This window comes from Lasiosphaeria miniovina (genome assembly GCF_030549165.1).
Source record: "Lasiosphaeria miniovina strain SMH2392-1A chromosome Unknown B0T26scaffold_4, whole genome shotgun sequence".
In the NCBI taxonomy this organism is placed as follows: Eukaryota; Fungi; Ascomycota; class Sordariomycetes; order Sordariales; family Lasiosphaeriaceae; genus Lasiosphaeria; species Lasiosphaeria miniovina.
In genome coordinates this window covers 6,074,846-6,099,927 of record NW_026848223.1, presented here as the reverse complement: position 1 = coordinate 6,099,927, position 25,082 = coordinate 6,074,846, and the positions used below count along the sequence as shown (strand labels likewise).

Here is a 25,082-nt window from a genome sequence, read left to right as displayed (position 1 = left end):
CGTATCCGATCCAGGATCAAGAGTTGCTCGCCGTGGTCAACTGTCTCAAGGATAACGAACCTTCTCTTCTCGGCCAGGAGTTCTTCGTGGTCACGGATCATAAAGCCTTGATCTACTGGTCTACTAAGCGGTTGCTGTCAACCCGTCAGGTCCGATGGTCCGATTTCCTAGGCCAGTTTGATATCACCTTCCAGTACCGCCCGGGACAAGAAAACGTGGTTGCCGACGCTCTATCACGTAAGACCGTCGACTCACCTACGGTTAAGGCACGAGAGGAGGAAGATCGTACGTTCCCTTTGATACCAGTGGAACGTATCCAACCAGTCCTAGCGCCTATCTCCCGAGCGGTAGTGAATCCGGATATGCCTCGCGGCGCTGACCTGGTAGACCTGATCCAAGAGGAAAACGAGAAGCAGAGTCTGGGCGTAGATAACGGTCGTCTCGTGGTACCGGAAGTCACGTCCGACGGAGCGGTATATCTACGGACGGCCCTAATCCGAGAAGCCCACGAGCCGCCTATCTTCGCACACCCAGGCCAAAACAAGACTATCGCGTTCCTCAAGAAAGACTTTTGGTGGAGTACCCTCCGACAGGATGTCAAGAGGTACATCAAGAACTGCCGAAGCTGCCAGAGGAACAAGACCCGTCATGACAAGACCCCGGGCCTCTTACACCCTCTGGAGGTGCCGAATGAAGTCTGGAGCCAGGTAGTCGTCGACGGAAAAGATATGCCGAAGGATCGTCACGGCTACGACTACGTTTGGGCCTTTATTTGCAAGTTCAGCAAGATAATGGCTACGCTCCCTGGACACAAGAACGATACCGCACCGGATCTGGCAGAGCGCTACTTCCACAAGGTATACCGTTTCTTTGGTATCCCGGCTGTCTGGATTAGCGATAATGCAGGACCGTTTATCTCGGAATTTCTGGAAACAATTAATAAGCTGACCGGGACCAAACACCGTCACGGCAGCTCTCGCCACCCACAGACGCAAGGCGCCGTGGAGATCACCAACGCGGATCTAGACCAACGAATGAGGCCTTACCTCACCAAGTACCAAGACACCTGGAGCGAGTACCTACCGGCACTCGACTTCGCCCATAATGTGTCCTGGCATTCGAGCATCGGCATGGCCCCGTTAAAAGTCGCGTTGGGAGCCACCCCACGGAACCCCCTCTCTATTGATATCCTAGACCTCAATACCTCGACCGACCCGCAAAAGAAAGCATTACAGCTCGTCACCCAGACCAAAGAGGTACAAGACCTGGCAAGGAAGAATGCCTTAGAAGCTCAAGCGGCCCAAGCCGTCCAAGCGAACAAGAAGCGACGTCCCGTCGACTTCACCATTGGAGACTTGGTATACGTGAGCAAGAAGGGTATGAGGACAGAGGCCCCGAGTACCAAGTTGGATTCACAGTGGGCAGGACCATGGAAGATCGTGGAGGAACGAGGACATAGCTTTGTGCTGGATACTCCGCCCTATGTCAAAGGCACGAACCTCTTCCATGCAGATCGGCTACGTAAGGCTGATGACAGTCCCCTACCCCAACAGACCAGCTTACCGGAACCACCTGAGGAGATCAACGGGGAGCCAGAGTGGGAAGTTGAGAGGATTAATGCCTCTCGACTGTTTGGCCAACGAGAGACCCTACAATACCAAGTTGCCTGGAAGGGGCACGACCCCGACGATACTTGGTATAAGGCAGAGAATCTCAAGAATGCAGCTATGGCGCTGGATAGTTTTCATCGAGAATACCCCGAAGCCGCAGGACCTCCAGTGAGGCTGCGTGATTGGATAAAGGCAGCAGCAGAAGACGAATATCCGGAGGACCACGAAGAGGATAACAAGGCAGAGCACAAAGGGTACAAGGCAAGGCAAAAGAAGAAGTATACTAGAAGGCACGCTTAAATCCGCTCTTCAAAGCCACGACCACCGTCACGGCAGTCGCGGCTTGGAGGGGGGTAGTGTGAGGGCCTGGTCCTCCAGGCCTCCCAGACGCTCTGGCTAATCAGACGCCAGTTGGGTGGATCCACCCGACCAGCCAGAGCCCCACCTTGAGACGCCCTAGAAGAATCTCGCGACGGGAGGCTTTTGAGCTTCTTTTCCCTTTTCCCTTTAGTTTAGAATCTTCGTCTATAGCGCCCAATAGAGGAGTTCCGCCCTCATTCCAAGCCGGCCGTGACAAAATTGTCATTTGCTCTGGAAGTGTCGGTAAAGAGGCTGTGTTCTAGATTCAACTACCATACGACGGCATAGATCTTCATTGGAACTCTATTAGCCTATTTAAACCAGTTATTTCGCCAACCTTAAAATACGAATATAACCCTATAAACAATAGTAATGCCTTTTTATAAACATTCACTATACCGATACTAGAGCCTTTTGAAACTCGTTGTACTTGTTAGGTAAATGGATTTTCAACGAACAGTCTCTGTAATGGTGGTCCGGTGGCGTGCACCCAGATCTAGGTCCACAGGAAACAGGAAGTTTTTTTTTATTTTGGTAAATGGCAACTTTAGCCGGGGTGGCCAGAAACGCGGCACGGGGGCTGTGCAGTACACACACCTGGCTCACCACAACTTAGGGTAAAGCAGCGGCAGCTCAGGGCTATGCCTGCCTATGGTAATTACTGAGGGCAACATTCGGGAGGCGCATAGTGCTGTTGCCCATGTCCAGTGTAACACACCAGGCCTTATCGGCCCACCAGATCGCTCGGCCGTGTTTTACCGTTTTTGAGACCTGTCACAACGGCGTGAATTTTAGATGACGTTGCTCTTCAGTATGCGGCGTGACTGGGTTCTAGGCACGTAGAACCTAATAGGATGTACTAGGGCTGGTTTTGGGGCCCTAAAGCATCATCTACATACGACATACGTTAAGACTACCTACCCTGTAAGGCTTGAGGCGGAAACACAAGAGCATTGGTGTCGTGTGTGAGGGTTATATCCTCAGGAGATTAAGCAGTAATGAGGTAGGTAGTGTAGATAAAGTGGCGCTCCAGGATTAAACAAGGATCTTCCCCATGGCACGCTCACCAAGCTGGGTTGGGCGCATAATTAAGGGCGTCAGTAGCAAGATCCGCCCATAATTAATTCAGTACGCAATGTATCAATTTATACCACCCCTATCCCCAGCTGCATTCATACCAATAGAATATACAAAAAAGCAGAAACACAGCAATAAAGTTGCGCTTGAAAATCCAACTTCAAGGTCTGCGTCACCGAAAGTATACATAAAAAACGAAGCGAGAAGAATGTGTCGTCGTAACTCGTGTGCTTCTAGAAAACCCCGGCATCACTAGACTCTTTGGCCCTCAATTAACCCGCCCAGAGACGGCACCGGGCGCACCCACAGGGCCCGGCGTCCCAGCCAGCAGGCGGCCGTCTCCGCGCTCTTGTTCGTAGTGAATGAAATCGCCATCCTTTTGTCTCGATGCGATCTTAGCAGCGTCTGGCGGCCGGGGCGTTCCGTGGCCGGGGCGTTGTTCGCGCTGCTGCTCCCAGTGCTGCGGCGTGAGCGTGACGAAGCTCGCGTATTGTGGTACTGGGCCGAACTGAGGGGCGGGCCCGGGGCTCGGCGACGCTCTGGATCCGGGGTACGTGCCCCCCCGCAAGGCGCGCTGCTCCGGGGCGATGGCGGCGGCAACAGACGCCATGGCGGCGGTGGTGTCTTTGCGCACGGAGCCGAAGCACTTGAGCTTGAACTCGTCAAAGAGGCTGTAGAAGTAGTTGCGGATGTGCATGCGCAGCTCGCGCTCGTCGAGGCCGCTGGCGCTCACGCGTGTCTTGAGCCAGTCGGCAAACTCGGGGATGCGGTCGGTGACGAACTGCTCGAGGGCGAAGTGCTCGACCACGGGCTCGAATTCTGTGATGCGATAAGTTAGTTTTGGTTTCCACGGTTTGCTTTGCCGTTTGGCTTTGGTGGTAGATCTAACTGTGGAAGTCGGAAGTCGCTCCTAGAGTAGATGAAAGAGCACGCTTTTTTGCTTTGGTGGACTTGAAGAAGAGGAACCTACGCAGTGACGGGACGCGAATGTCCTCTGGAAAGAGCGCAGCCCAAAGTAATGCCCACTGATGAACCACGCCCGCAGAACGACCGCCCCGGAGCTGCGTGGCCCAGGGTTCGTAGCTCGAAACCCGGGCTAGCAGGGTATCCAGGTCAACGGTGATGCCGTCTTCAAAGTCGCGTGGCGGAGTCTCGGATGAGAGGGCACACATCTGCTCGATTGGGAGCTGCAAGTGCGCGTCGTACTGCCGGGAGTCCAGGAGGACCTTTTTGCACCGTGGACAGCGGTGTCTATCTCCAAGCTGGTGGAAATCCCGGATATGTGTTCTTCCAAGTTGGCATATTAGCAAATATTCTCCAAGGATGTCTGGATACAAAAGAAAAGACGTACTTGATATCCTGAAAGGGATGCAGAGCACACGACGGGTGGTCGTTCAGGTTGAAGCGAAGCGGGTTCCGCTTCCGATATGGACATGGCCAGTCGATCGTCTCGTCCGTCTTCTCGCTCTTCTCGCTCCTTTTAGCTCGCTTAGGGTTAATCTGAGGCGTGTCTACCATTAGATCTTCCGCGTCGAGGGTAGAAGGATATGACGGCGGTGACTCGACACTTGATCTCTTGGGTGGCCGGGGCAAGGTCGTCAGAGTGTAGATTCCGCTGTCGGCCAACTTGGCCTCTATAGCATACTTGGCTTGGGCTAAGGGTTGTCTTTCTCCTGGCCGCCATAAATTGCTGAGGTAGGACTCAACTCGCGGGGTAGGATCAGGAACCTTTACAGGATTGAGACGAGCCAGTCCTGGCAATATTGCCTGGTGCGACGACTGCCTTCCCTCCCGGTCCCTCTCTGCAGCATCGCAATCAGCCGAATCTACGGGCCGAGGTCTAGTCTGCCACTTTGAATGACTTGCGATGATCTGGCGAGGTTGATCAGCGCCTAGGTCGGGAGACTTTGCGTCTCCCGTCGTCCCGGGCCCTCTCTTCTTGGGGCTTTTGTCAAATGTTTGCTGTTTATATTTCTTTACTCCCCAGATGGTCCCTATGCGATGCACGTACTGTCGTTTTCTGGTTCTTGCTAAGAACGTGGGGTACGCAGGTGGCAGCTTGGGGCAGAGGACTTACGAGGGTTTGAAGCTGTATTCTCTGTCCATAATCTCCATAAGAGCGTCCAGAGTATTGTTCTCGGCGACGTAGTGTTTTAGGATCTTATCCTTGTGCGCTTCCCAGTGGGAATCCTTGATGCGGGGAGCGACGGACTTGGAGTCTCCGTGGGCGATAAAGCGGGAAGTGTCACGAGCGCCGTCGCCGTCGCTGTCGCCATCGCCGTCGCCATCGCCATCGCCGTCTTCGCCCGGTTCAACTTCACCCGGTTCGACTTCGCCCTGGTCGCCCTGATCGTCGTTGAACTCTGCGGCGGCCTCAGATGCCACGGCGCCATTTTCCTCGCTCGGTGGGTCTGACGGCGTGTCGGCGGCGTCCTGGTGATTCTCGGGCAGACCAGTCGCCGTGGCCGTGGCCGTGGCCGATACTGCCGTTTCGGCGGGATGGACATTGTGTGCTGATGGCGGACTGCCTTCAGCTGCGCCGCTTTCGGCCATGGCCGGCTCAAATGTCACAACACGTTTGCGCGTCGTCAGTGTGTAGTTCGCAGTTGAGGAAAACAAGCGACAGCTACCCACGGGACACGAGGCTCTCTTCTTCACAGCCCCAAAAAGTTATGCGCGTTGCTTGCCTACGTGGGCGGGCTTTTGGGGGAAGCATTAGGCCGAACGCAAGTGGAAATTACATGCAATTCCCCAAGCGGGGAAAATGGATACCTGGACAGTTCCATCGGTCTTTCCGGCTGACTCATTATAGCCTGACGAAAGTGGCAAATCCAGAGGAAAATCCCTGCCGCAATCACGTGCAGTGTCCACAATCTTGGCCAAATCCGCGGAAAAATTCCGCTTCGCATTGTGACACGACGCTAGTCCCATTCTAGGAACTGGCATTTGAGAGCTGGTCGAGCAGCAACCACAAATTCCAGCTCCAGAAAAATTGCCGGCATCCAATTGGGCCCAGCTTGGCGCTCGCTTAAAGCGGGTGCATGTCAGCAAATTTCACTTCCATCTTAGGAGCCGCCTCGACGCGTGTCCTTGGAAAAAGCATAAATCCTGTGGAAACCCGCCCCAACTCTTCCACTCCTTCTCACCCTCTTTTCCCGCTTTTGCGCAAAAGTTCCACTTCCACTTCCACAAACCTGGTCGCCACTCCGCCACCACCCACCACCCACCACCCAAAACAGTGGCTGGCCGCCACAATACGCCACGTCCATGGCGCCGAACGGTGATCCCAATGCTCGGAATGCAGCCAATGCTCGTAATGCAGCCAATGCTCGCAACCTAAATGCGGCCTCCGTCGCGGCCGCCCAGGTGCCCAACGCCGCCAAGGTGTCTACTGTCGCCTTCTTCGTCGGCTGCGTGGCTGCCTACATCTGCATCACGTCCATCGAGCACAAGGGCGACTTTCGCTGGGCTGGCGTTGCCCGTGTCTGGTAATTATGCCAAGCCTTCCTTAGCAAGACTAGACTCTGTCTGCCCCTGACACGGAGCCAAGTCTCGTATTCGCCTGGCTCTTTGACGGCGTTGGTCTGTTGTACGTCGACCACCTCTACATTGCTCGGTAGGCAAATTTTTAATTTGCTCCTGTCCTTTCCCCTTTCCCCTTTCCCCTTTCCCCTTTCCCCTCCCCTTTCCCCTCCCCTTTCCCCTTTCCCCTTTCTCTCCTCTACTCTTCTCTCTTCCTGCCCCTTTTACTTTCCTTTTCTCATCGTCCTTGGCACCTTCGTCTTGGCACCTTCGTCTTGGCCCCGCGATCTGATGCATGTTCTCCGTGCAGCCACAAGCTCGAGGTCTTTGTTGTGATCCTTATTGTCTGCTTTGTCCTCGCCTTCCTTGTCGCCTCGCTCATGGATGAGATCGGCATCTTCATGGCCTCGGTCACCACCGGCGTCATCTTCCCCGAGTTGCGCAAGGACTTGGTCCGTCGCCTTGCTCCCGCCCCCGAGCCCGGCCTTCCCTTCTAGTGGTGGAGTGGCAACTCGGTGCGCTGGCGGCAGTCGGTTGAAGGTGTGCATAGTCTTGGTGTAGGGTGTCACTGTAAAATGACTTGCGATGGACGGACAGAGGAGAGCAAGGGGGTGTGACGTCCAGTGTAGGGAGTAGGGAGCCTTCTTGCTTCTAGGTGTGGGCATCAAAAGTTCAACAGCTGAGGCTGAGAGGTAGAGCCTCTTGGACAAGGATATACACTGTACGATACTACGATGACATGACTCGGCGTCGTGTTTTGTGCGCTCCACGCTGCTAGACAATAGAACAGTGGAACCAAGCACTGGTAAACACTGGTTACTCGCCGGCCACCGTGTGTGGCCTGAAGGACGAGACACAGAGCTCCACGAGTCCACGCAGAGCACCATGAACAGACGGAGGGAGGGCGAACAAGTGAAGCCAACAACAAAGCCAACAACAAAGCCAACAACAAAGCCAACAACAAAGCCAACAACAAAGCCAACAACAAAGCCAAGAAACAACACAAACAATAACACAAACAATAACACAAACAGCAAAACAAGGAAAACAGCATCAACCCTCACTCCTCCAAGCCCCTGAGCTTCGCCCACTCCCCCTCTAGCATCCCATAGCTCACAACATCATACCACTTCCGATCATGCCAATGCGCCTCGCGGCTGCGGCCCTCCTCGACAAAGCCCAGCCGCGCGTACAGGTGCTGCGCGCGCGCGTTGTACCCGACCGTCTTGATGGTGACGCGGTGCAGTCCGCCAAACCTAAACGCCCAGTCGACGCCCCAGTCCACCGCCTCCGCCCCGTACCCCTGACCCTGGAACGCCGCCACCAGCTGCAGCCCCAGCTCCGTGCACCGGTGCTGTGCGCGGTCCGGCGGCGTGCCGCCCCACCCTAGGAACATGAACCCGATGGGCGTCAGCGCCGAGGTCGGTGTCGGTGTCGATGGAGGGGGCGTGGGCGGCGCCGGCATGGAGGGTAGTGCCGTGCCTTGCGGCGGGACGTCGCGCTGCTCTGGTGCGTGCTGCTGCTCGCCCGTGTCGACAGGGGGAGGGGGGGTGGCAGGTACAGCGGCAGGGGCAGGGGAAGTGGCAGGTACAGCGGCAGGAACAGGCGCAGCGGCTTCGGGCGTCAGGCACACGATGACTGCGAGGGTCGACTTGGCCAGCTCGGACACGAGCGCCTGGGCGCTCTTGGACGACCGCGGCACGACCATGGCCGGGTTCGCAAGGGCCGTGCTGACGGGGTCGTTCTCGATCTGCGTGAAGAGGAAGTCTCTGTCGGCCTCGTTGTCTTCCAGCGCGCGGAAGGTGAGGCGCTTGGACTGGAACGCCGTGGCGAGCCCGTCGGTGATCATGGTGGGCATTTTGGAAGGATTAGGACAGTGCTTGGGGCTGCGAGGGTTGTTCGATGGGTTGGGTGCTGGGGCGAGGACTCGAGAGAAGCAGAGAAGCTCTTGAGCTGGGCTGGGCTGGGCTGGGCTGGGCTGGGCTGGGTTGGCAATTTGAGCTTCCAGCCTCGACTGCCGAGTTCGATGCGCGGTTGTGGTAGTTCGTGGTCGCGGGGTTCGACACCCCGATTCCAGGGATATTCGAATAGCAAAAGGCGGAGCGAGCTAGATTGACTCACGGGCACCGTTACATTGTCTTACTAAGGCCACTGCACCACTGCCTGCCTCAGGTGCGACTCCTGCAGGATCGATTGTGCCGGCTGCCTCGTACCAGATACCTGGGCCGGGCGCTGGATGTGCGAGATCGACGCGGAAAACTTTATATCGCTTTCGACGCCGCGCCGGCGACATGCCAAGTATCTAGGATCATTGTCCTCCGTGGTAAGATTGTTGACTCTCGCAACGTCCGCCAAGCCGGCGCTCACCGGATGGGCTATAATAGTGCCGATATGGCATTTACCCGGGAGAGACAGGGCACAAATCGGGAAGGTCGTGCGATCCACTGCACAAGCGCTGGACGCTTGTTTGGTCCCGCAAGGCCTTCTTCATCCCCAGACCGCCAAACACTGGAAGAATGGTGTTGTAACAAGTGGCTAGCTTTCAAGAGATATTGAGCTGGGCCTCGGTGTCTGGTAGTTGTAATTTGCGATTAAGGTGATGACTGGAAATTGCTGACCCTTAAATTCTCTGGCTGTGCTGAAGCCGCGTGTCCATTCACATTGATCGCGCCATTCGACAATCCTCTCCCAGAATTGGAGAAGGGGTAAGTTTCTTCGTGCCCCGATAGAGATAAAATTGGTCATGTGGGTCTTAACTATAGTCAAGAAGACGATATCAGCAGATGCCCAGTCAGCTAGTGCAGCCCTGACCAGGGGTCCGGTCTCCTAACACATGTGTGGATTGCAGTCGCTTGCGTCCTGCAGTCGCTTGCGTGTAGGCAATGACTAACTTCTCAAGTTCAATGAAGTAACCCGGCGCCTCCATCTCGAGATACCTCTCCAAGTTCGACTGCTTAAGCCCCATGGCCGGGATTTTGATCTCGAAAGCTTTGCCCTCCTTTTTCCTCCTAGTAGAACGGTCAAGCGATAGAGACGGTGAGATGCGTCCGCTCCCATGGGAGTAGTTGCCAGCGGAACAGATGCTCCGGACTCTTGTCTTGCTTCTAATGCTAACGACGGTCTTCGCACTCTGCGCGCTGCTCGTGCTGGGATTTCGACTCAATTTAGGGCTGCTCTTGTGGCTGTCAAATGAGCTATAGTTCTCCCGGCCAGTGTCGCTGCTAATAAAGGTCGTAATTACATTGTCTTGGTGTCAGATAACTGGTCATCGATATATTCGGGGAATCCTTCGTGGGAAAGACACGAGTCGAGAGTTGTTTTCACGGGAACTTCGTCTCTGAGCAAGGCCCAACGCTCCTCGGTTTCTCCTTCTCCCAGCCGCGTGAAGACGGGCTTCAGATCAGCGCCCGCCTCTCTGGCCGACCGAGCATGATTGCTGAACTCGTCAAGTAAGTACGAGAGAAGCGCTAGATGAGTCTCTAGCAATTGGGGCTTTATTATCGAGGCCGAGGTTGATAACGAGTCTGGCAACGCGCCGGGACCATTGTCCATTATCGAGATGTGATGGTGGCCGATGGTTTGGAAATAGGGTGTTTGGTTGAAGAGGCCGAATCCTACACCCATTAAAAAGAACTGGCGGACCTATTCGTGGATGACCTGGACTGCCCGGGTTTCACCGTGTTCGAGGCTCAGGGAACCGGCGCCAGCACACATAGATATTGACGACTCGCTCGAATTGGTTCGGTGTTCAATGGTGCTGGTCGTCACCTCCAACAGACCCTTCTACATGTTTCTGATGTATCTCACAAGCCTCTCGTCATCCTGTTCGGTGCGCCCAATGGATGGGGGCGTCAATTGTTCGGCCCCGGGTTGTTCGATTAAGGCTAAGATGTGATGCCATTCGTGCAGGCAAACGGGTCGGGGGGACAGAATGGCCTATTGGAAAATCTTTAGCGTTCGATTCCTCTTAACCGAGGACACGGTTCCCAGCAACCGTCGAAAGAGATCGCCGAGTTCGTTTGGCAGCCTGTTGACTAACCGCCGGAGATCTGGCGCATGTATTCCCTTATCCCGCTTTTCTAGCAACTCATCAACTACCAGAACTACCCAGAGAAACACGCTACTCGCCTTAACAAATATGGCACTTCGCAGCTCGTGCCACTGTGGCTCCACGTTGGTGATGCTCAGGTGAAACCTTGCATCTATATACCTCTTGATGTCGGCGGTGTTTGCTCGGTCAACAGAAAGATAGGGGCATTGGCCTAACGTGACAACGGGGACATCCCGGCTGGATAAAACGACATTCAGCTCGATTCCGGTGTGATACGCCTTGTTCGTGAGAGAACGCCAGAAAAAGGCCTCGGCCCGTACCAGTTTATATGAGCCGCACTCCAAGGCGTCGACGAAAATGAAGGTCTTTCTCCCACGAAGCTGACGGGACAGCAGCAGTGAGGAACGGCGACTCTAAAGATAGCAAACAAGAAGTCCTTAGCATGGGAGTATATAGTGTGCTTGCTCTGGGTGCCCGCCGTGTAGTTTGCTATCTTGGTGTGTACCCGTACGTCAAAATCCGTGCGTGGGGCAATCGATGGCGAGGAGATCCGAGGGCTAAAATACGGCGGCTGGTGAGGCCTCGATGCCTTTGGAAGGTGTCCTATTATTTGGGGCGGTGTCCACAGGGCCCCGACGCCGCATAGGCCTGATTTTAGACAACCAGCGCGAGTCATGGTTTTCTCCTGGCTTTTGCTTCTCCGGATTGCCTGACTGAGTTTGTGCTGTCCCTTGTTTCTAGCGCCAAAATTACAAGTTTAAGGTAATTACTCACCTTACAGGGAGTTGAACGGAGCCACCGTCGGCAAGCTTTACCGACCGGAAGGTGGCGTAGGTAGGGGAGATAGGCTGTCTTTCTCCACCTCACTTACAACGCTGTTCTCTCAGTAATGTCGACTCACAACATCTGTCTACGTTGCTAAGGATCACACCGCCACGCGAGAGCAAGGCAGGACAAAAGGTAACCCCCAACTGTTCGGCTTTCGCTTCAGCAACACGGCTGGAAGTTTCACTTTGTCCGCTTGGAGGAGGGAATAGTTAGAAGATCAGTTTCCTGAGTAGTTATTAGTGTAGCAGCCCACTCTCAGTCAGATACACAACACCAAATTAGTGGCCCCGGTCGGCTCTATCTGACGGCTAAATCCGACTTCAACCAGGCACCGTATAACTCCATAACCGTATAACTCCATAACCAGGTCATGTGAGTAGGGAAGGTCATCAAGGGGAAAAAGCCGTGATTGCTGTGTGTGCTATGAGATGGGGGAAACGGTGTAACTAGTACCTCGCTGGCTGTTGATGTCTCGAGTGTTCAAAAAAAAAAAAAGACCGTCTGTGCTGTGCTGCGAGAAAGAAGAATGATAGGGTTCCCGTCTGAGGCATCCGTTGCCATTGGGACCAAAATGAAAAACGAAAAAGAAAAGAAAAAGGGCAACGCTGTGTGCTAGAATAAGGGAAGAGTGGTATACCTCGTAGGTTGCCGATGCCTTGATGGCCGGCTTCTAACGAGGTAAGGAATTTGGCTGTGAATAGAACCGCCGGCGTTACAAGCAATCTTATGCTCATGTTCTCGACTTTTTGTTGCTTCCTTTGTGAGACTTATTGGCGGCTCGACTGCCGCCACCTCCTTCAGGGGGGTTGTTGGCGGCTCCGCTGCTGCCACTTCCACTGGCGTCGGGAGGGCGACGGCTGCTCGGGTTGCCCTCTTGGCATCCAGGGCCGCTGGGGTTGCTGGGGTTGCTGGGGTCGCTGGGGTCGCTGGGGCTGCTACTTTTGGCGTGTTTTCGTAACGGGTCACCGGAGGCGCCCCTATCACTAGAGGCGCCCTTATCACCAGAGGCGCCCTTATCACTAGAGGCGCCGGGTTCGGGCTGCGTCGCTCCACTGCCGCTGGCAGCGGCACGTTTGGCAGCAATGATATCAAGTATCCTCTTCTCTGGACGTACGATTCTCTTTTTTACGACTGCTGGCTTCGTTGATCCGAGGGTGCCCCCGAAATAACCCCTGCAGCCTCGCTGGCCGGTTGTTGCGAATCGTCATACTCCTGCGCCGGCGGAACTAATTGATGTTCCGGGTAATGCGTTTGAGCAGGAGCAGTACGAGGGGCAGGAGCAGTACGAGGGGCAGGAGCAGTACGAGGTGCAGGAGCAGTACGAGGTGCAGGAGCAGTACTAGGGGCAGGATCACGACGACGCCGTTCCCTCAGTTGGGTGTTGCCTTGAGTTCCTTCTTGCTGGGCGGGATGACCATATTGCGCCGATTGAGCTGCTTGAGCATGAGTAGGTGGAGGCACACCTGCCCACCCCCCTCGTCCCGGGCCGGAAAATTGCTGACCCGCCGGTAGACCTGGTTGACCTCGCGAGTAACCCCATTGAGCAGGAGCAGGAGCAGGAGCAAGAGGGCCCCACCGTGGGGCATCACCTCGAGTTCCGTATTGCGGGACGGTGTAATTATCTTGCGCCGATACAGCTGATCCATATCCCGAGTAACTCCCCTGAGCAGGAGCAGGAGCAGGAGCAGGGGCAGGGGCAAGACGACGCTGTCCCCCCTGTAGGGTGTCGCCTTGGGTTCTATATTGCGAGGCCGGATAACCCGGCTGCGCCGACGAAGCTGGCCGAGCATGAACAGGATAAGGAGGCATGCCTGCATCCCATCGTTGTTTGTCGAGATTTGGCGAATACGCTGGCGGACCTGGTTGGCCTTGCCCGTATCCCCCTTGAGCGGAATCAGCTTGTCTTTGTTTATCGAACCCGAACTCATCCGGAATCTCTAGCGGGATTCCCGCCGCCAATGCCGCCTTTTTGGCTTTCCTTTTCTCCCTAAACACCTCGCCATAACCGCGAAATCTCGCTCGGCGGATGTCTTTGGGATCATCTTTATCTTGGTCAGATTCCCACACATCAATAATCAATAGATGGATAGCTTCGGACTTACCCGAAATAACAACGCAAAGTCTGCCGCACATAATATGTCGCTTCGCAGGGGAAGTGGTGAGGCCGAATATTATCATGTATACCTTCATGCGTCCCTTTTGCTCTTTCTTTGAATCAGGGTTAAAACTTTTGCCATTAGGGTAAAATTCATAATTGCAGTTTGTGTTCGAGCACACAAATCGATCCGCAATTGACTCTGAAAGTGCTTCCGAGTTTAGATGGCCGCAGCGGCAACACTGCCATTGCTTGCCCTGTATTCGAGTCCATCGACATCTATCCCTCTTTAGACACAGAGTGTCCATGAGGTTGAATACATCTTCCTTTTCAGAGCAGTTCCGCTCGCAGTTCTCGACTGTTACTTTCACTTCCTCGCCGCAATCCTTATTCATTTCGTGGATTTTTCTGCACATTATCGCGTCTTTACCGGTAAAAACCGGCAGGTTGTGCTGGTTGGTGCTGTTGGTTGCGCGAAGCGCGAAGCGGAGTGGTGAGTTACGGTACTTGGTCGGCCAAGTGCGGTAGCTGCCGACTTGTCGAGAAGTCTTTGCGGCTGAGAGAATTGGAGCACGCCAAAAGAGAGAGGGAGATGCCAGATATTTATGCCCCAGGGCCATGGCCTCGTAGCTCCGACATGGCCGCGAGGCTGAGCTATGAAACGAAGCGTCAAGTGGCTCCAGCCATCACATGGACGGCGTCTGTGACGAGCGGATGGGGAGCTGGCCGATACTGCGCACGAGAAGAATGCGCGGCTGGCCAGCTCAGCTGCTGGAAATGAAACCGCGATCTGAGAAATTCGATGCCGTGTATTGGATAAGGTCGCTGCATCTTTACTCGATCCCAACTTGGCACATCTAAACCCAACTCCAACTGGGCACGTCTGGAATAAACCCAGCTAGACACGTCTAAATCCAAACTAGATTCATCTTAATCCCAATTTAGCATGTCTGAATCCTAACTTTGGCCCCATGCCCTGGCTGGGATCTTGGCTATCACTGCCGCTGCCACTGGGACCGAGACGTTTCGTATAGTTGGCGCTGCCGCTTCCCCACTCCCCCTTTCCGGGCACCGCGATCTGGCCCGCGGTGGCCCTGCTTGTCGCCCCTACTCTCGAGGAGGGGCGGGGTCTGTTTGGTGTTCTGCCGTTTCTCTAACGCTGTCCCCTTCTCCGCCTTGACACCAGAAGTTCCAGGTCTGCCACATGCTTCCCTGTTACCCCACCTGGCCTTTGCTACACAACTCTGCGGCATGGCAAGGGGGGGGGGTGTTCAGTTGTGCAAGAGCGGCCTGATGCCCATCATATAGGGGCTGGCGGTACATGCCTGTCTCGACGAGGTGACCAAGGGGGTCACCGTGGTCTTACCATATCCTCCAGAAGCTGGTGGTGCGGCGGACTAGATTGAGAGCGGGAGTGGGAGCTGACAAGTCGTACCACTTCCGAAACCAGCAGCTGCCATCAACCATGTATTGCAGGGACCCGTGGGCCGTGGCTCGTGAGCACGATGGAACAGCCGTTGCATGACCCTGAAACTGACAAAGAGGATTTCTATTTCCTCCTATAGAGCTGAGCAGTTGCTGCTTTAAGCTGAGCTAGGCTGATGAGCGAGAGGCTATTTTTTTGGGTTACCCCGGGTATACTTGCCGTGGTCTGAAAAGGGCAGTGGAGTTGTGAGGATGCTCTTCTAAGCCCAATTTCGGGACACTGGTGCCCCGCCATCCAGCCACTCCATTTCGTTTCCCTCCCACCGGAGCAAACGATCACTTAGCTTAGCTACTAATAGATAAACTGTTGAGTATAACGACGGTAAGGCGCAGCCGGCCGCTTGGGCTAACCTGGCTTCAGCAGCTGTAACTTGGAAGTCCGCAATAGAAAAGGGTCAGGGAAAGGATGGTACGGTTATAGAAGCCTGCTGTAACTATATACTGACTATCGCTCGTCCACCGTTACAAACTCGTAAATACGAGCATGAATCCTTCCTTGGAGATCAGAACAGGTGCCAAAGCAGCTGTCTTTCCGGGGGCATGATAATTGGCTGCGGATCTAATGGGGCGTACAAAGGCTGCCTAGGCAGATACCTGAATGGCATGTGCAAAAAGAAGTCTCGGAGCTATGGCTGCCTGGGCACAGGTGCTTGGACGCGATGGGCAAAGTAGAATCTTGGGAGCTATGGCTACCTCCTGAGGTAGCTATCTTATTACTACAAACCACTCGACTGTTTGGGTCGTCTTTCGGTAAGAGTGCAAGGGCACCACAGAAAGGATTGCTGGGATTGGTGTAATGAAGACTGAACAGAGGGCAAGCTCCTATCGCACGGGTAATACAGTCAAACTGGATTGCTACTCGAAGTATACGAGTACAAGGAATGTGTATTGCTTGCTTAGGGAACCAAGCAAGCTCTAGCTAAGACCGTGGCTACGGTCATTGTATATATCTATGTAGGTGGGCCAATGAACGTTGTCCCTTGGTCCCGGTGTCCCGACCCCGGGCCCGCGGTAGCTTGTCCTTGTCCCGGGGTCCCGTATGTCTGACTGACGGGCCCCTGGGAACGCGACGATAAAATCGTGTTGTTGTTGTGTTGTGCGATTGATAGTATTGTGGTGGTTGTAGTTAGACGGCTTTGGTGGATTTGGTGGATTTGGCGATAGCCTCAATTGCAGGTAAAAATTTAGCCCAGGCGTAGGGCCCGGACGCAGGGTGCCGGGCAGGCCATCTAAAGAAGCGTTCAGCCTATTGGACTAGGCTTTTTTGCGCGTAAAAATCGAGTTTAGCTGGGCTGGTGGCCTGGCGCCTTGGCGCGCATGTCAATTTTTGCATCCTACAGTTCAAAAGACGCTTCCTACCGTTCAAGAGACGCTTACTACCGTACGAATAGACTGCCTCTTTAAATATTAATATATGTCACGATTTCATTCTGCACTGAAGCGGGTCACCCGCCAATCACAGGGCCAATCACAGGGCCAGACAACCCGGGTCAATCAGGAAGGTGCTCTGTGGGCTCTCTCACAGAGCACTGAATGCACGTCAGCAACGACTAATCACATTGTTGCTCTCCTTGCTCTGCTACAGAGCTATGACTTACGGTGATGTAATTGATGACCACCACTTGACAATCTGTTCCGAGTTGATCGAATCCTGCGGTTAATTACCGTGCTCCTTACATAGCTGATCAATCTAGAACTACTAGCTATAGACGGGAGGCGGGACAAGGTGATGCATCGAGGATGAGGGGGGTGGGGCAATTGGCGAGGCCGTTGTGGTTTCTTGGGGGGCTTAAGGAGGGCACTGGGGGCATACCGCCGTGGGTCCGGTGCGAGCATTGCATTAAGAAATCTTCAGGAGCCAAGCAATGTTCGTGATTACCAAGAATAATAAATTATTTGCTCAGTGTGTCTGTCTAGCTCTACTATGTTATGGTTCGCCCGCCTTCCTATACCTAAGCGTCACGTGCATTCACAAGGCAACAGAAGAAGTAGGGTATTGATACAGGAGGGTTTGAATTGTCTGAATTGCCCGAGGAGAACAGGACCCAAGGCGGAGGGTCTGTTACTTCTATTATACCTGAGAATCTGGCCTTGGAATTTCGGCCAAGGCAGCCTCAACGGAGGTCCGAATCCAGGGAGAAAATGAAACTATTCCAACGAATGTAAGGGAGGCCGGCATTGTTGTGGCCGAAGTAAGGGATGGCTGAATAGATCTGTGGTTCTCCGAAAGAAGGGAGGGAAAACAGCGGTCCTTGCGACACTAAGCTATATGTACGGATACAATTGCTGCATATAAATTAGTGACGTGCTTATCCAGTCCAGAAGATCTCTTCATGGGAGGATCTCGGTATGCACTAACCTTCGACACAACCCCACACTTCAAGCATAACAATGGTGGCGACCGTTGTATTTACCGATGGTGATGCACTCGTGCTTCCCGGTGTAGGGCCAGGGCTGACCAGGATATGTGTCGGGGCAGTGACACTCAACATTGACGGGACCAGAAGTGCACTTGAGGGCGCAACGAGTGGCGGTACCATCGCTATTGGTGTGGTCGTAGTAGCATTCCCCATACCAGCCCGATGCGCACTTGAAGGCCAGAATGCCAGGCAAGAATGTGCTCATGGCGATGATGGCAGCTGAAAAACGCATTTTGAACGAGTTCCCGGGTTGAACTAGGAGGCGGGAAGTATTATGCGGCGACGCGAAGTAGATGCAGCGGAACGAGATGTAGGATGACGCTTAGCTCGAGGTCTATGTTCGGAAGCTTGAAACTTTCCGTTCTAGCAAAGCTCTGGGACCGTTTAAATAGTTTTCAATTGCAGGACAAGTTGCCGGTTGTCCAATGCTCTTTATCATTCACACGTACCAGTTTTAATAAAGTATCCCTGCACACGGCTGCTCGCAAGTTTCTACTGCTTTCGAATACGAGGCCGGTCTACCTGAAATTATGCGGCTGGCGCTGCCCTGGATCCTGAGTCAGGTCACTAGGATGGAGACAAGCGCGAGTTGTATGCAGTGAGATCGATGTACCTGATGAATTCGAGATTTCATGTCTGACCTGCAGTCCGTGAGTGTGGCACAGTAGGTTGCAGAGAGGGTTACAGAGGCAATTTAGATTGATATCGGGTCAAATTCATGTGCAGTCGCTTGTTACTCATCGCACAATCTCACCCTTACAAAGCAACGTGCAGATCATTACACGTTCAGAGTTCCCGACGCGGGCCACTTTAGTATTGCAAGCCACCAGTCAGCTTGCCTTCCGCCTTGTCCTCGAAAAAAAGCAAGATGAGAAACCCAAAATCTTCATGCGGTACTCCTAACTATGTACACGATGCTGATTTCGAAGCGTGCGCCGCACGATATATTTGTCTGTATCGGGGATCGCACGATCAATAAAGCTGCTTCCTCGACCTGCTTCCCTCCTGTCCCAGCACTTGCATGATTGGCGGAGGTGCGAAGTGGTAGTCTAGAAGCTTGGACCCCACAACCGGATCGGCGTCCCACACCGCACCACCAATTTCTACTTGCCACAGCTTCGTGATATTCGGTCCGAATAAACTTAACTTCAAAGAGACAGCCTATTCGTACGGCAGGAAGCGTCTACTTGTACGGTAGGATATAAAAACTAACATGCTCGCCAAGGCGCCAAGCCACCAGCCCAGCCAGAATCGGATTTTTACTCGTAAAAAAGCTAGTTCAATAGATTGAACGCTTCTTCAGATGGCCTGCTCGGCACCCTACGCCCGGACCCTGCGCGCGGGCCAATTTTTACCTGCAATAGAGGCCATCGCCAAATCCACCAAATCCACCAAAGCCGTCTAACTACAACCACCACAATACTATCAATCGCACAGCACAGCAACACCACGATTCTATCACCTGCGCGGTACAAAGAACTGTGAATGGCCTCATAGTCCCCCCGCCCGCTCGCGGCGGCCGCGGCGGTAAGGTGCAGGGAGCCCGGGCAACAAAGGGAGGCCCTAGCAGCCGGGGCGGTCGTGTTGCAAAGACATCAACACCACGGGCATCTTCAGGGGCATCACGCACTCAGGCTTCAGCTAGTGCGCAGGCTTCGACGCCCACGACGCGCAGGGCGCGAGGAGGCATTACAAAGGCTTCCACGCGCGGTGCAATAACCCGCCGTACTACGGGGGCTTTGGCTGCAGCCTTTGAAGTGCAATAAGGCAGCGATCTTGAGGATGCCTAGGTAGGGCAGGTTTTTATTGCATTCTTGAGCATGTCAGTTATAGCTAATTGATCTGAAGTTGGTTGCGTTGGCACCGTCCCAGGAATTTCTAGTGCGAAAAGTGGATTTTGGGTAGGCGGGGCCCCATCGCGCATGCCACTTGTTGTACCCTACCGTACGAATAGACTGTCTCAATTTGAAATGGAGACTGCTAGGGAGCAGAATATTCAGTCTGCAATTGATGAAGCTCATTGAGGTGTGCCCCCTAGAAAGATGCGGCGGCTCGGTAGGGTTATTCCTCGATCCACACTGTCGGATGGACTTCGCGGCACAACAACCCACAAATACAGCAAAATACCGAGGCAACGGCTCTCCCCCGAGCAAGAAGACTACCTTGTTGGCGAGTTCCCGAACGCGCGGATCAACGAGAGAGGCATACGAAGAGTTCTACGGCCCTTAAAAGAGCATCATCCCGGCGAACATCGCCAACATGGATAAGGCCCTGATCTTCTCGCGAAAAATGGCCATTTTTCATGGCTTTTCGCCAAAAGCGAGCACCCCAGCCATGCCAAGACAGTACTTTCCGGGACGCTTTCCCGTTTTTGGCAGCACTTTTCGCCTGAAAAATGGGAAGCCGCCCGCCACCCCTGAACCCCCCATGAAGCCAATGTACCGAGCTAATGCAAGCCGTGGCTAACTGCAATAAGCCAGAAAACTGGGCCGTGATGACCGAATACTGCCGTTTTTTTGAGTTTTGGCGAATACTCAAATCTCGCTTTTCGGGGGCCTCTTTTCGCGAAAAATGGCCAAAATTGGCGACAGGGCCCTGTTCCACGCCTGTAAAAAGTAACAAGAATGCGAGTGAGCGCGCGAGGACGTCGTGAAGCTGGCTGGTGATCTGTTTTGTGTAGAGATTAGCTCCCAAATAGAATGACCTTCTAACCAACAAGCCTCCCATGGCGACTTTATTCATTCTAGTAGCTGGACTGGCCAGACTGGAGAGAATGGCCACGACAACGAACACACCATCCAGCGTTGAACAACGAAGGCGGTGAGTCTCCTTGGGCTTGGCAATCTACTCTATTTACGGCTAGTTGGACTAACCAGGGCCCCATGCAGTACATCTTGGCGTAAGCGCTTGCAACAGGGGTTGCAAAGTCACCCCTTTTCGCGAAAAACGGCGAAAACTGGTTCATTTTTCGCGAGAAGATCAGGCCCTAAACACGGAATGCCAGAGATCGAATCTCTGGCTGGAAAAGTCATTGGGTCTTACGTTACATGCTCTGATGCGACTACCGGGGTCACTATCATCGAATGTGGCACCTGCAGAAGGTCGCATGTATCAATACAGCGAAGTCGGTCCAGTAGTACAGTGCAGCGTCAAAAAGTGATCAATTGCATTGATGAGCCTCTGGGTGCCCAGGCAGTGTAACCGGCAGTTTGGCTAAACCTCAGCTTCATAGCCGCAGGGAGCTCTCTCAAGCGATGCCCTGAGCACCACCCCATTCTACGTGACACTTCTGGGACTTGCTGTTGCGACTGAGCCCGTCCGTCACGCCGCGCTTATTTAATTAATTACGCGCCACTTTTTCCTCAGTGCCTCGGCTATTATTAGACGCGGCGACCCCACAACCAGATCTGCTGCCTGCATCCCACTGTCCCAGTTCTGGACCCCTGCTCTTAATTATACGAGGGCCGTTTTTGGGGGCTCCGGTAAGACGTTGCGTGTTTGGGAAACTGCGCCGGGCTAGTTGAGCAGCTATCAGCCGAAGCTGAGCCAGGGCTGATCAGGGCTGAGCAAAAGCGGCGAGGGATCACGTGGTCAAAATAGGGGGGCTGGACGGTTTGGAAGCGGACGGAGTTTGTCGGTTTTGGGGCATTGAAACATCTTGATGGTGTCCCCCGACTGGCTCTGTTTCCGTAAGTTTCCAGTAGCCGGGAAAGAAGCAGATGCCAAGCCCAACTCAGCATTTCGTTCGCACGTATCTACGTGCAATAGCTCCCAAATGAGGGTGCATGGAAATGGAAGGACAGTGCCACGATTCATTCATTATTGCTATTAATTGCTCACTCCATCACCTCCTTCCCAAACCCCGCCCGGGCTGTGATATTCCAACGTTGACCCCGTGCTTCATTGGTACATGTCGTTCTTTCCTCTTCCTCGACTGCTATAACAGCAAAAGAGACATAGCGAGAAGCGAAATCAAAGGAAATGAAAAGACAGGTCTATAGAGGTCTAGTCGGAACACAACCTGTACAAACTGTTGATTTTGCGTTGCGGTTTCTTTTTGATCAATGCGCCACAGATCCATTCACGTACATCCTTGCGTCATGCTGCAACCATAAAATAAAACCGACCCCGCCCATGGTTGTTGGTAATGAGTTAGAAAAAAAAGAGAGCGGATGAAGGGAGTATTATAGAAAAGGAAAAGGAAAGTCATGTCGTCATTCATAGCCAAGACCCAAGCAAAAGGAGAAAAAGAACCATTCGTTATTACAAGGTCCATCTGCTCAGCTTCACCTCCCGAGAGTTGACTCCACGTTCACTGCCTCCGGGTTTAGTGCTGGAGCCGTCGCTGTGATGGCCATGGAGCTCAAAGCAGCTTCGCATCTTCACCCATCGTCGGCTCCACCATCCACGGCAATCCCTCCCGCCGGTTCGGATGCTGTCTGGGCTATTGCTAAAAAATGCGCCGACTTGCCACGCGGGCTGTTGCCGCGGCTCTGGCCCGGCATCGACATAGTGCGGGCGCGGCGAGACCCGGGGCGTGGTGGTTGGCGTGAGCGGGACCGCACCTCTTCGAGAGCCGGGCGGGCCTGCTCTTTGGAGATAACCAGGCCTTGCGTGATGGACATGAGCTCGCCGTTCTCGACCAAGCACATGCTTGGCCAGACAACGAGGAGGATCTCATCCGGATCGATGTCGCAGTCGCCATCCTCCTCTTCCATGTCTTCGACGCCGTGCTCGAGATTCTGCTGGGACGAGGCGTCGAGATTCTGCTGGGACGAGGCGTCGAGATTCTGCTGGGACGAGACGTCGAACATGGCGTTGGCATCGCCTGCAGCACCGTCCGACTGCACCTCACTAGCCTCTACCGTCTCCAGCGGGCCATCGGTCACGGTAGCGCCGTCGTCATGGTCATCTATGGTCACCGTCATCGCATCTTCGCCCTCAGCCGCCTCGGCAAACTCTGGCAGCTCGAGCACCTGCCAGTCGAAGTCGTCATACGGAGGCCCAAAGTATGGCTCGATCTTGATGTTGGCTATCTGGATGCGACGCCATTGCTCACAGGCCACCCGGCAGGCAGATTCGAGTCCGGAGCAGAATGCCTCGAACTGCAGGGCACTGAGCAAGTGCTGTACGAGCCACGACACCTCCCGTACAACTGTCTTGACGCGGCGCGCCCCTTGGTCGAGCTGCCTCTCGGGCATCATAGACAGTAGCGTTGCTCGCATGTGGGCCTCGCGTGATGGATCTTCGTCCTCGAGGGTGCGGAGGAACTTGACTAAACCTTCGTCGTCGTCTTCGAGGATGTAGACTGGCCGGAACACGTGTTTGTGCAGCGCCCGCGAGAGCACAGCTAGAACCGCGCTGATGCGCATGCCCTTGGCGGCCGGCGAGTTGGATGGCGGCAATGGTACCTGCAGCTGTGTTGCATGCTTGAGGTATTGCGAGTTGCGCAGGTTTGTCCAGCAGGACTGGTCCGCCAAGATTGACTCGTCGATGTCTGGCCGGAACGTGTTTTCAACCAGGTGCACAAGCGTAGTCCAGATCTTGTCAAGAACCGTAACACTGATCGCGCATGGGCGGTTAGTAATCCGAAAGGACAGGGTCTCTGGGACACGGGTTGGAATCCTCGACTGCTGGGTGGTTCACCAAGCGACTTACTAGCTGTCTTCGCTGTCCTGCTCGAGTTCGATCCGGTACTGTTCGAGATCCTCAAACCTCCCAGTCATGGCCTGCAGATCGTGGTCCGTCTCTTCCAGCTTTGTCTGGAGATCGTTGCCGTGGGCAATGGCATTTTCGGCCCGCTCAGTCTCGGCCTTGAGTCGACCATGAAGATCATCGATCTCGCCGTTCTTGTCGTCAACGGTCTGCTGCAGGGAGCCGATCTGCTCCTCCACGGCCCGTAGTGACTCGTGCAGACTCTCTATTTCCGTGTCCTTGTGGGCGACCGTGTCGTTCAAGGAGGCAATCTTTTGATTGGCTGCCTCGAGTGCTTCCTCCACCTTCTTCTTCTCCTCCTCCAAGGTGGCGATGTTCTCCTTCAGCTTCTCAATCTCGGCCTCTTTATTAACCTTGACCTCTTCCAGCGCGGCTTTGGCGCCCTCGAGCCCGGCAACATTCCCCTGCAGCGATGCAATCTCGGCCTCGTTGCTCGCCTTCACCTCTTCCAGGCCGGTCTTGGCTTCTGTCAGAGCTGCGATCTCCTGCGCCGCAGCGGCGGCGGCGGCGGCGGCGGCATCCTCTGCGTCCTTTTTCGCATCCTCCACAACAACCTTTGCTGCTTGGAGGTCGGCCAGCTCCTTTGCAGCAGCTTTGGCGGCGTCGGCAGCATTGCTCTTCTCCAGCTCGAGGCTTTTTATCGTGTCCTCAAGATCGCCCTCCAACTTTATCTTGATGGCGCTGAGTTGGTGTGACTCTTGGACCTTCTCTTTAATCGTTTGCTCGAGCTCCCCCTTCTCCTTGATCAGCAGGGCCTCGTGGGACTCAAGCTCATTCCTGAACTTGCGGTACTCCTCGAGCACGACGACGTGGGAGTTGGAAAGGCGGTTGTTGTGCTCTTTCAGGAACAGGAACTCGCTGAAGACGTCGGCAACGATCTTGTAGTTGGTGTCAGCAGTGAGATCCCGCATGGCACGGACCAAGCCGTCGACCGCTTGCGACGGGTCCACACTCCCGATTGACCCCATGCTTGGCGTGCTTGGGTCGATGGATGGATTCGTGTTGGGAGGAGCCGTAGACGGCTTGTTGATGTAGGCCTGAGGCGTCTCTACTTCGAGGGTCGCCAGGTTGGGCGAGCTGTCGAGGAGCAACTTGACAGAAGGAAGGAGTGAGAATGGGGGATGGCGCTGGCCACTGGCGTTTGATGGCGTTGATTTTGGGGCACGATGAACTGGCGTCCAATCTCGGTGCTTCAAGGGCAGTGGGTACGATGTGGCCGAGGAGCGTTCTGTCCTTCTCCAGCTATATACTGAGAACAGAGCGGGCTCTGTCGCTGCCGGAGAATGCAGGCAACCGATGACGATTCGAGGGCTGGCGGGGGCGCGAGGTGGTTGGCGGTTGGCGTTGAGTCATGATGCAAGCCATAGCCAGACTGCGTGGTGCCAACCAAGCGGGCTCTCCATGGTCTGTCTAATGATTGGGGTGGATTGGGCTCGAAGAGCAGTCTGGACGGGAATTCTCCAACCGGCGAAAGAGCAAAGTGTCCAGGCTGGGCTGCGCGGGAAGGGGGGTTCGTCAAGGGCCCTGCGGGTCTGCTGGGCCATGATAGGGCGAGACTCGCGAATCGGGAAAAGGACAAGGAGCAATTGTGCAGCAGCCAGAAGAGCAAGGCCAACCACGACTGCCGCAACGCTGCACCGAGACCGACGGTGTCTGGACACCCGACGGCCTGAAGGGCTCGAGCTCCATCGTGTTGCTGTCGTCGTCACTGGAGCTCAGCACTCCGCCCTGTCTCGCCAATCCTAGCTGCGCTGGCGTGAATGGGGAGCTGGCGGGTTGGGCGCGCTGGCTGTGGTTGCTGGGGCTCCCTCAAAAATCAGGTGGTCGTGACCCTTTTGACGTGGCAGCATCGATCGCCAACGCCCTTGCGGCAGGGTCGCGCCTGCTGTTGATTGGCCCCGCTTCCGCCCTTTTCGTCC

The 25,082-nt window shown here is 54.6% G+C and overlaps 8 protein-coding genes across 8 annotated transcripts; all 8 read right to left on the bottom strand.

Annotated features, from left to right (window-relative positions):
* Positions 1 to 3,837: 3,837 nt before the first annotated feature.
* Positions 3,838 to 4,803, bottom strand: B0T26DRAFT_333724 (uncharacterized protein). The gene is made up of 2 exons (XM_060434432.1): positions 4,399 to 4,803; positions 3,838 to 4,334 (listed from the first exon to the last, which is right to left on the bottom strand). The coding sequence occupies exons 1-2, from the start codon at positions 4,563 to 4,565 to the stop codon at positions 3,932 to 3,934; spliced, it is 570 nt and encodes a 189-aa protein (XP_060297392.1). The 5' UTR covers positions 4,566 to 4,803; the 3' UTR covers positions 3,838 to 3,931.
* B0T26DRAFT_333723 (uncharacterized protein) lies at positions 4,804 to 5,841 on the bottom strand. Its single transcript, XM_060434431.1, has 3 exons — positions 5,682 to 5,841; positions 5,125 to 5,622; positions 4,804 to 5,057 (listed from the first exon to the last, which is right to left on the bottom strand). Exons 2-3 carry the CDS (start codon positions 5,598 to 5,600, stop codon positions 5,042 to 5,044), a joined length of 492 nt encoding a protein of 163 aa, XP_060297391.1. The 5' UTR covers positions 5,601 to 5,622; positions 5,682 to 5,841; the 3' UTR covers positions 4,804 to 5,041.
* Positions 5,842 to 6,109: 268 nt separating this feature from the next.
* On the bottom strand, positions 6,110 to 7,508 carry B0T26DRAFT_713689 (uncharacterized protein). The gene is made up of 3 exons (XM_060442138.1): positions 6,880 to 7,508; positions 6,598 to 6,663; positions 6,110 to 6,535 (listed from the first exon to the last, which is right to left on the bottom strand). The coding sequence occupies exons 1-3, from the start codon at positions 7,454 to 7,456 to the stop codon at positions 6,384 to 6,386; spliced, it is 795 nt and encodes a 264-aa protein (XP_060297390.1). The 5' UTR covers positions 7,457 to 7,508; the 3' UTR covers positions 6,110 to 6,383.
* Positions 7,509 to 7,629: 121 nt separating this feature from the next.
* Positions 7,630 to 8,418, bottom strand: B0T26DRAFT_647355 (acyl-CoA N-acyltransferase; the record flags this gene model as incomplete). Its single annotated transcript, XM_060437888.1, has 2 exons — positions 7,630 to 8,070; positions 8,173 to 8,418. 2 exons carry the CDS (start codon positions 8,416 to 8,418, stop codon positions 7,630 to 7,632), a joined length of 687 nt encoding a protein of 228 aa, XP_060297389.1.
* Positions 8,419 to 9,360: 942 nt separating this feature from the next.
* Positions 9,361 to 10,121, bottom strand: B0T26DRAFT_676742 (uncharacterized protein; the record flags this gene model as incomplete). The annotated part of the gene is made up of 2 exons (XM_060440010.1): positions 9,361 to 9,751; positions 9,811 to 10,121. 2 exons carry the CDS (start codon positions 10,119 to 10,121, stop codon positions 9,361 to 9,363), a joined length of 702 nt encoding a protein of 233 aa, XP_060297388.1.
* A 2,513-nt stretch (positions 10,122 to 12,634) lies between these two features.
* B0T26DRAFT_778929 (uncharacterized protein) lies at positions 12,635 to 14,163 on the bottom strand (the record flags this gene model as incomplete). The annotated part of the gene is made up of 4 exons (XM_060446662.1): positions 12,635 to 13,331; positions 13,444 to 13,496; positions 13,551 to 13,656; positions 13,909 to 14,163. 4 exons carry the CDS (start codon positions 14,161 to 14,163, stop codon positions 12,819 to 12,821), a joined length of 927 nt encoding a protein of 308 aa, XP_060297387.1. The 3' UTR covers positions 12,635 to 12,818.
* Positions 14,164 to 16,934: 2,771 nt separating this feature from the next.
* On the bottom strand, positions 16,935 to 17,860 carry B0T26DRAFT_713683 (uncharacterized protein). The gene is made up of 2 exons (XM_060442137.1): positions 17,388 to 17,860; positions 16,935 to 17,314 (listed from the first exon to the last, which is right to left on the bottom strand). The coding sequence occupies exon 1, from the start codon at positions 17,678 to 17,680 to the stop codon at positions 17,408 to 17,410; it is 273 nt and encodes a 90-aa protein (XP_060297386.1). The 5' UTR covers positions 17,681 to 17,860; the 3' UTR covers positions 16,935 to 17,314; positions 17,388 to 17,407.
* Positions 17,861 to 21,830: 3,970 nt separating this feature from the next.
* On the bottom strand, positions 21,831 to 24,131 carry B0T26DRAFT_647847 (uncharacterized protein; the record flags this gene model as incomplete). The annotated part of the gene is made up of 3 exons (XM_060437943.1): positions 21,831 to 22,214; positions 22,254 to 23,010; positions 23,107 to 24,131. The coding sequence occupies 3 exons, from the start codon at positions 24,129 to 24,131 to the stop codon at positions 21,831 to 21,833; spliced, it is 2,166 nt and encodes a 721-aa protein (XP_060297385.1).
* Between the last annotated feature and the right edge of the window lie 951 nt (positions 24,132 to 25,082).

What these genes read in the sequence shown, in the direction of transcription:
- B0T26DRAFT_333724 (XM_060434432.1), bottom strand. Translation starts at nt 4,565, where the DNA reads ATGGTAGACACGCCTCAGATTAACCCTAAGCGAGCTAAAAGGAGCGAG. An exon ending in CATCCCTTTCAGGATATCAA is followed by an intron (nt 4,335 to 4,398) that starts GTACGTCTTTTC and finishes CCAACTTGGAAG; the next exon opens with AACACATATCCGGGATTTCC.
- B0T26DRAFT_333723 (XM_060434431.1), bottom strand. Translation starts at nt 5,600, where the DNA reads ATGGCCGAAAGCGGCGCAGCTGAAGGCAGTCCGCCATCAGCACACAAT.
- B0T26DRAFT_713689 (XM_060442138.1), bottom strand. Translation starts at nt 7,456, where the DNA reads ATGGTGCTCTGCGTGGACTCGTGGAGCTCTGTGTCTCGTCCTTCAGGC. An exon ending in CAAAGACCTCGAGCTTGTGG is followed by an intron (nt 6,664 to 6,879) that starts CTGCACGGAGAA and finishes AAATTTGCCTAC; the next exon opens with CGAGCAATGTAGAGGTGGTC. An exon ending in AGAGCCAGGCGAATACGAGA is followed by an intron (nt 6,536 to 6,597) that starts CTTGGCTCCGTG and finishes TGGCATAATTAC; the next exon opens with CAGACACGGGCAACGCCAGC.
- B0T26DRAFT_713683 (XM_060442137.1), bottom strand. Translation starts at nt 17,680, where the DNA reads ATGCGTTTTTCAGCTGCCATCATCGCCATGAGCACATTCTTGCCTGGC.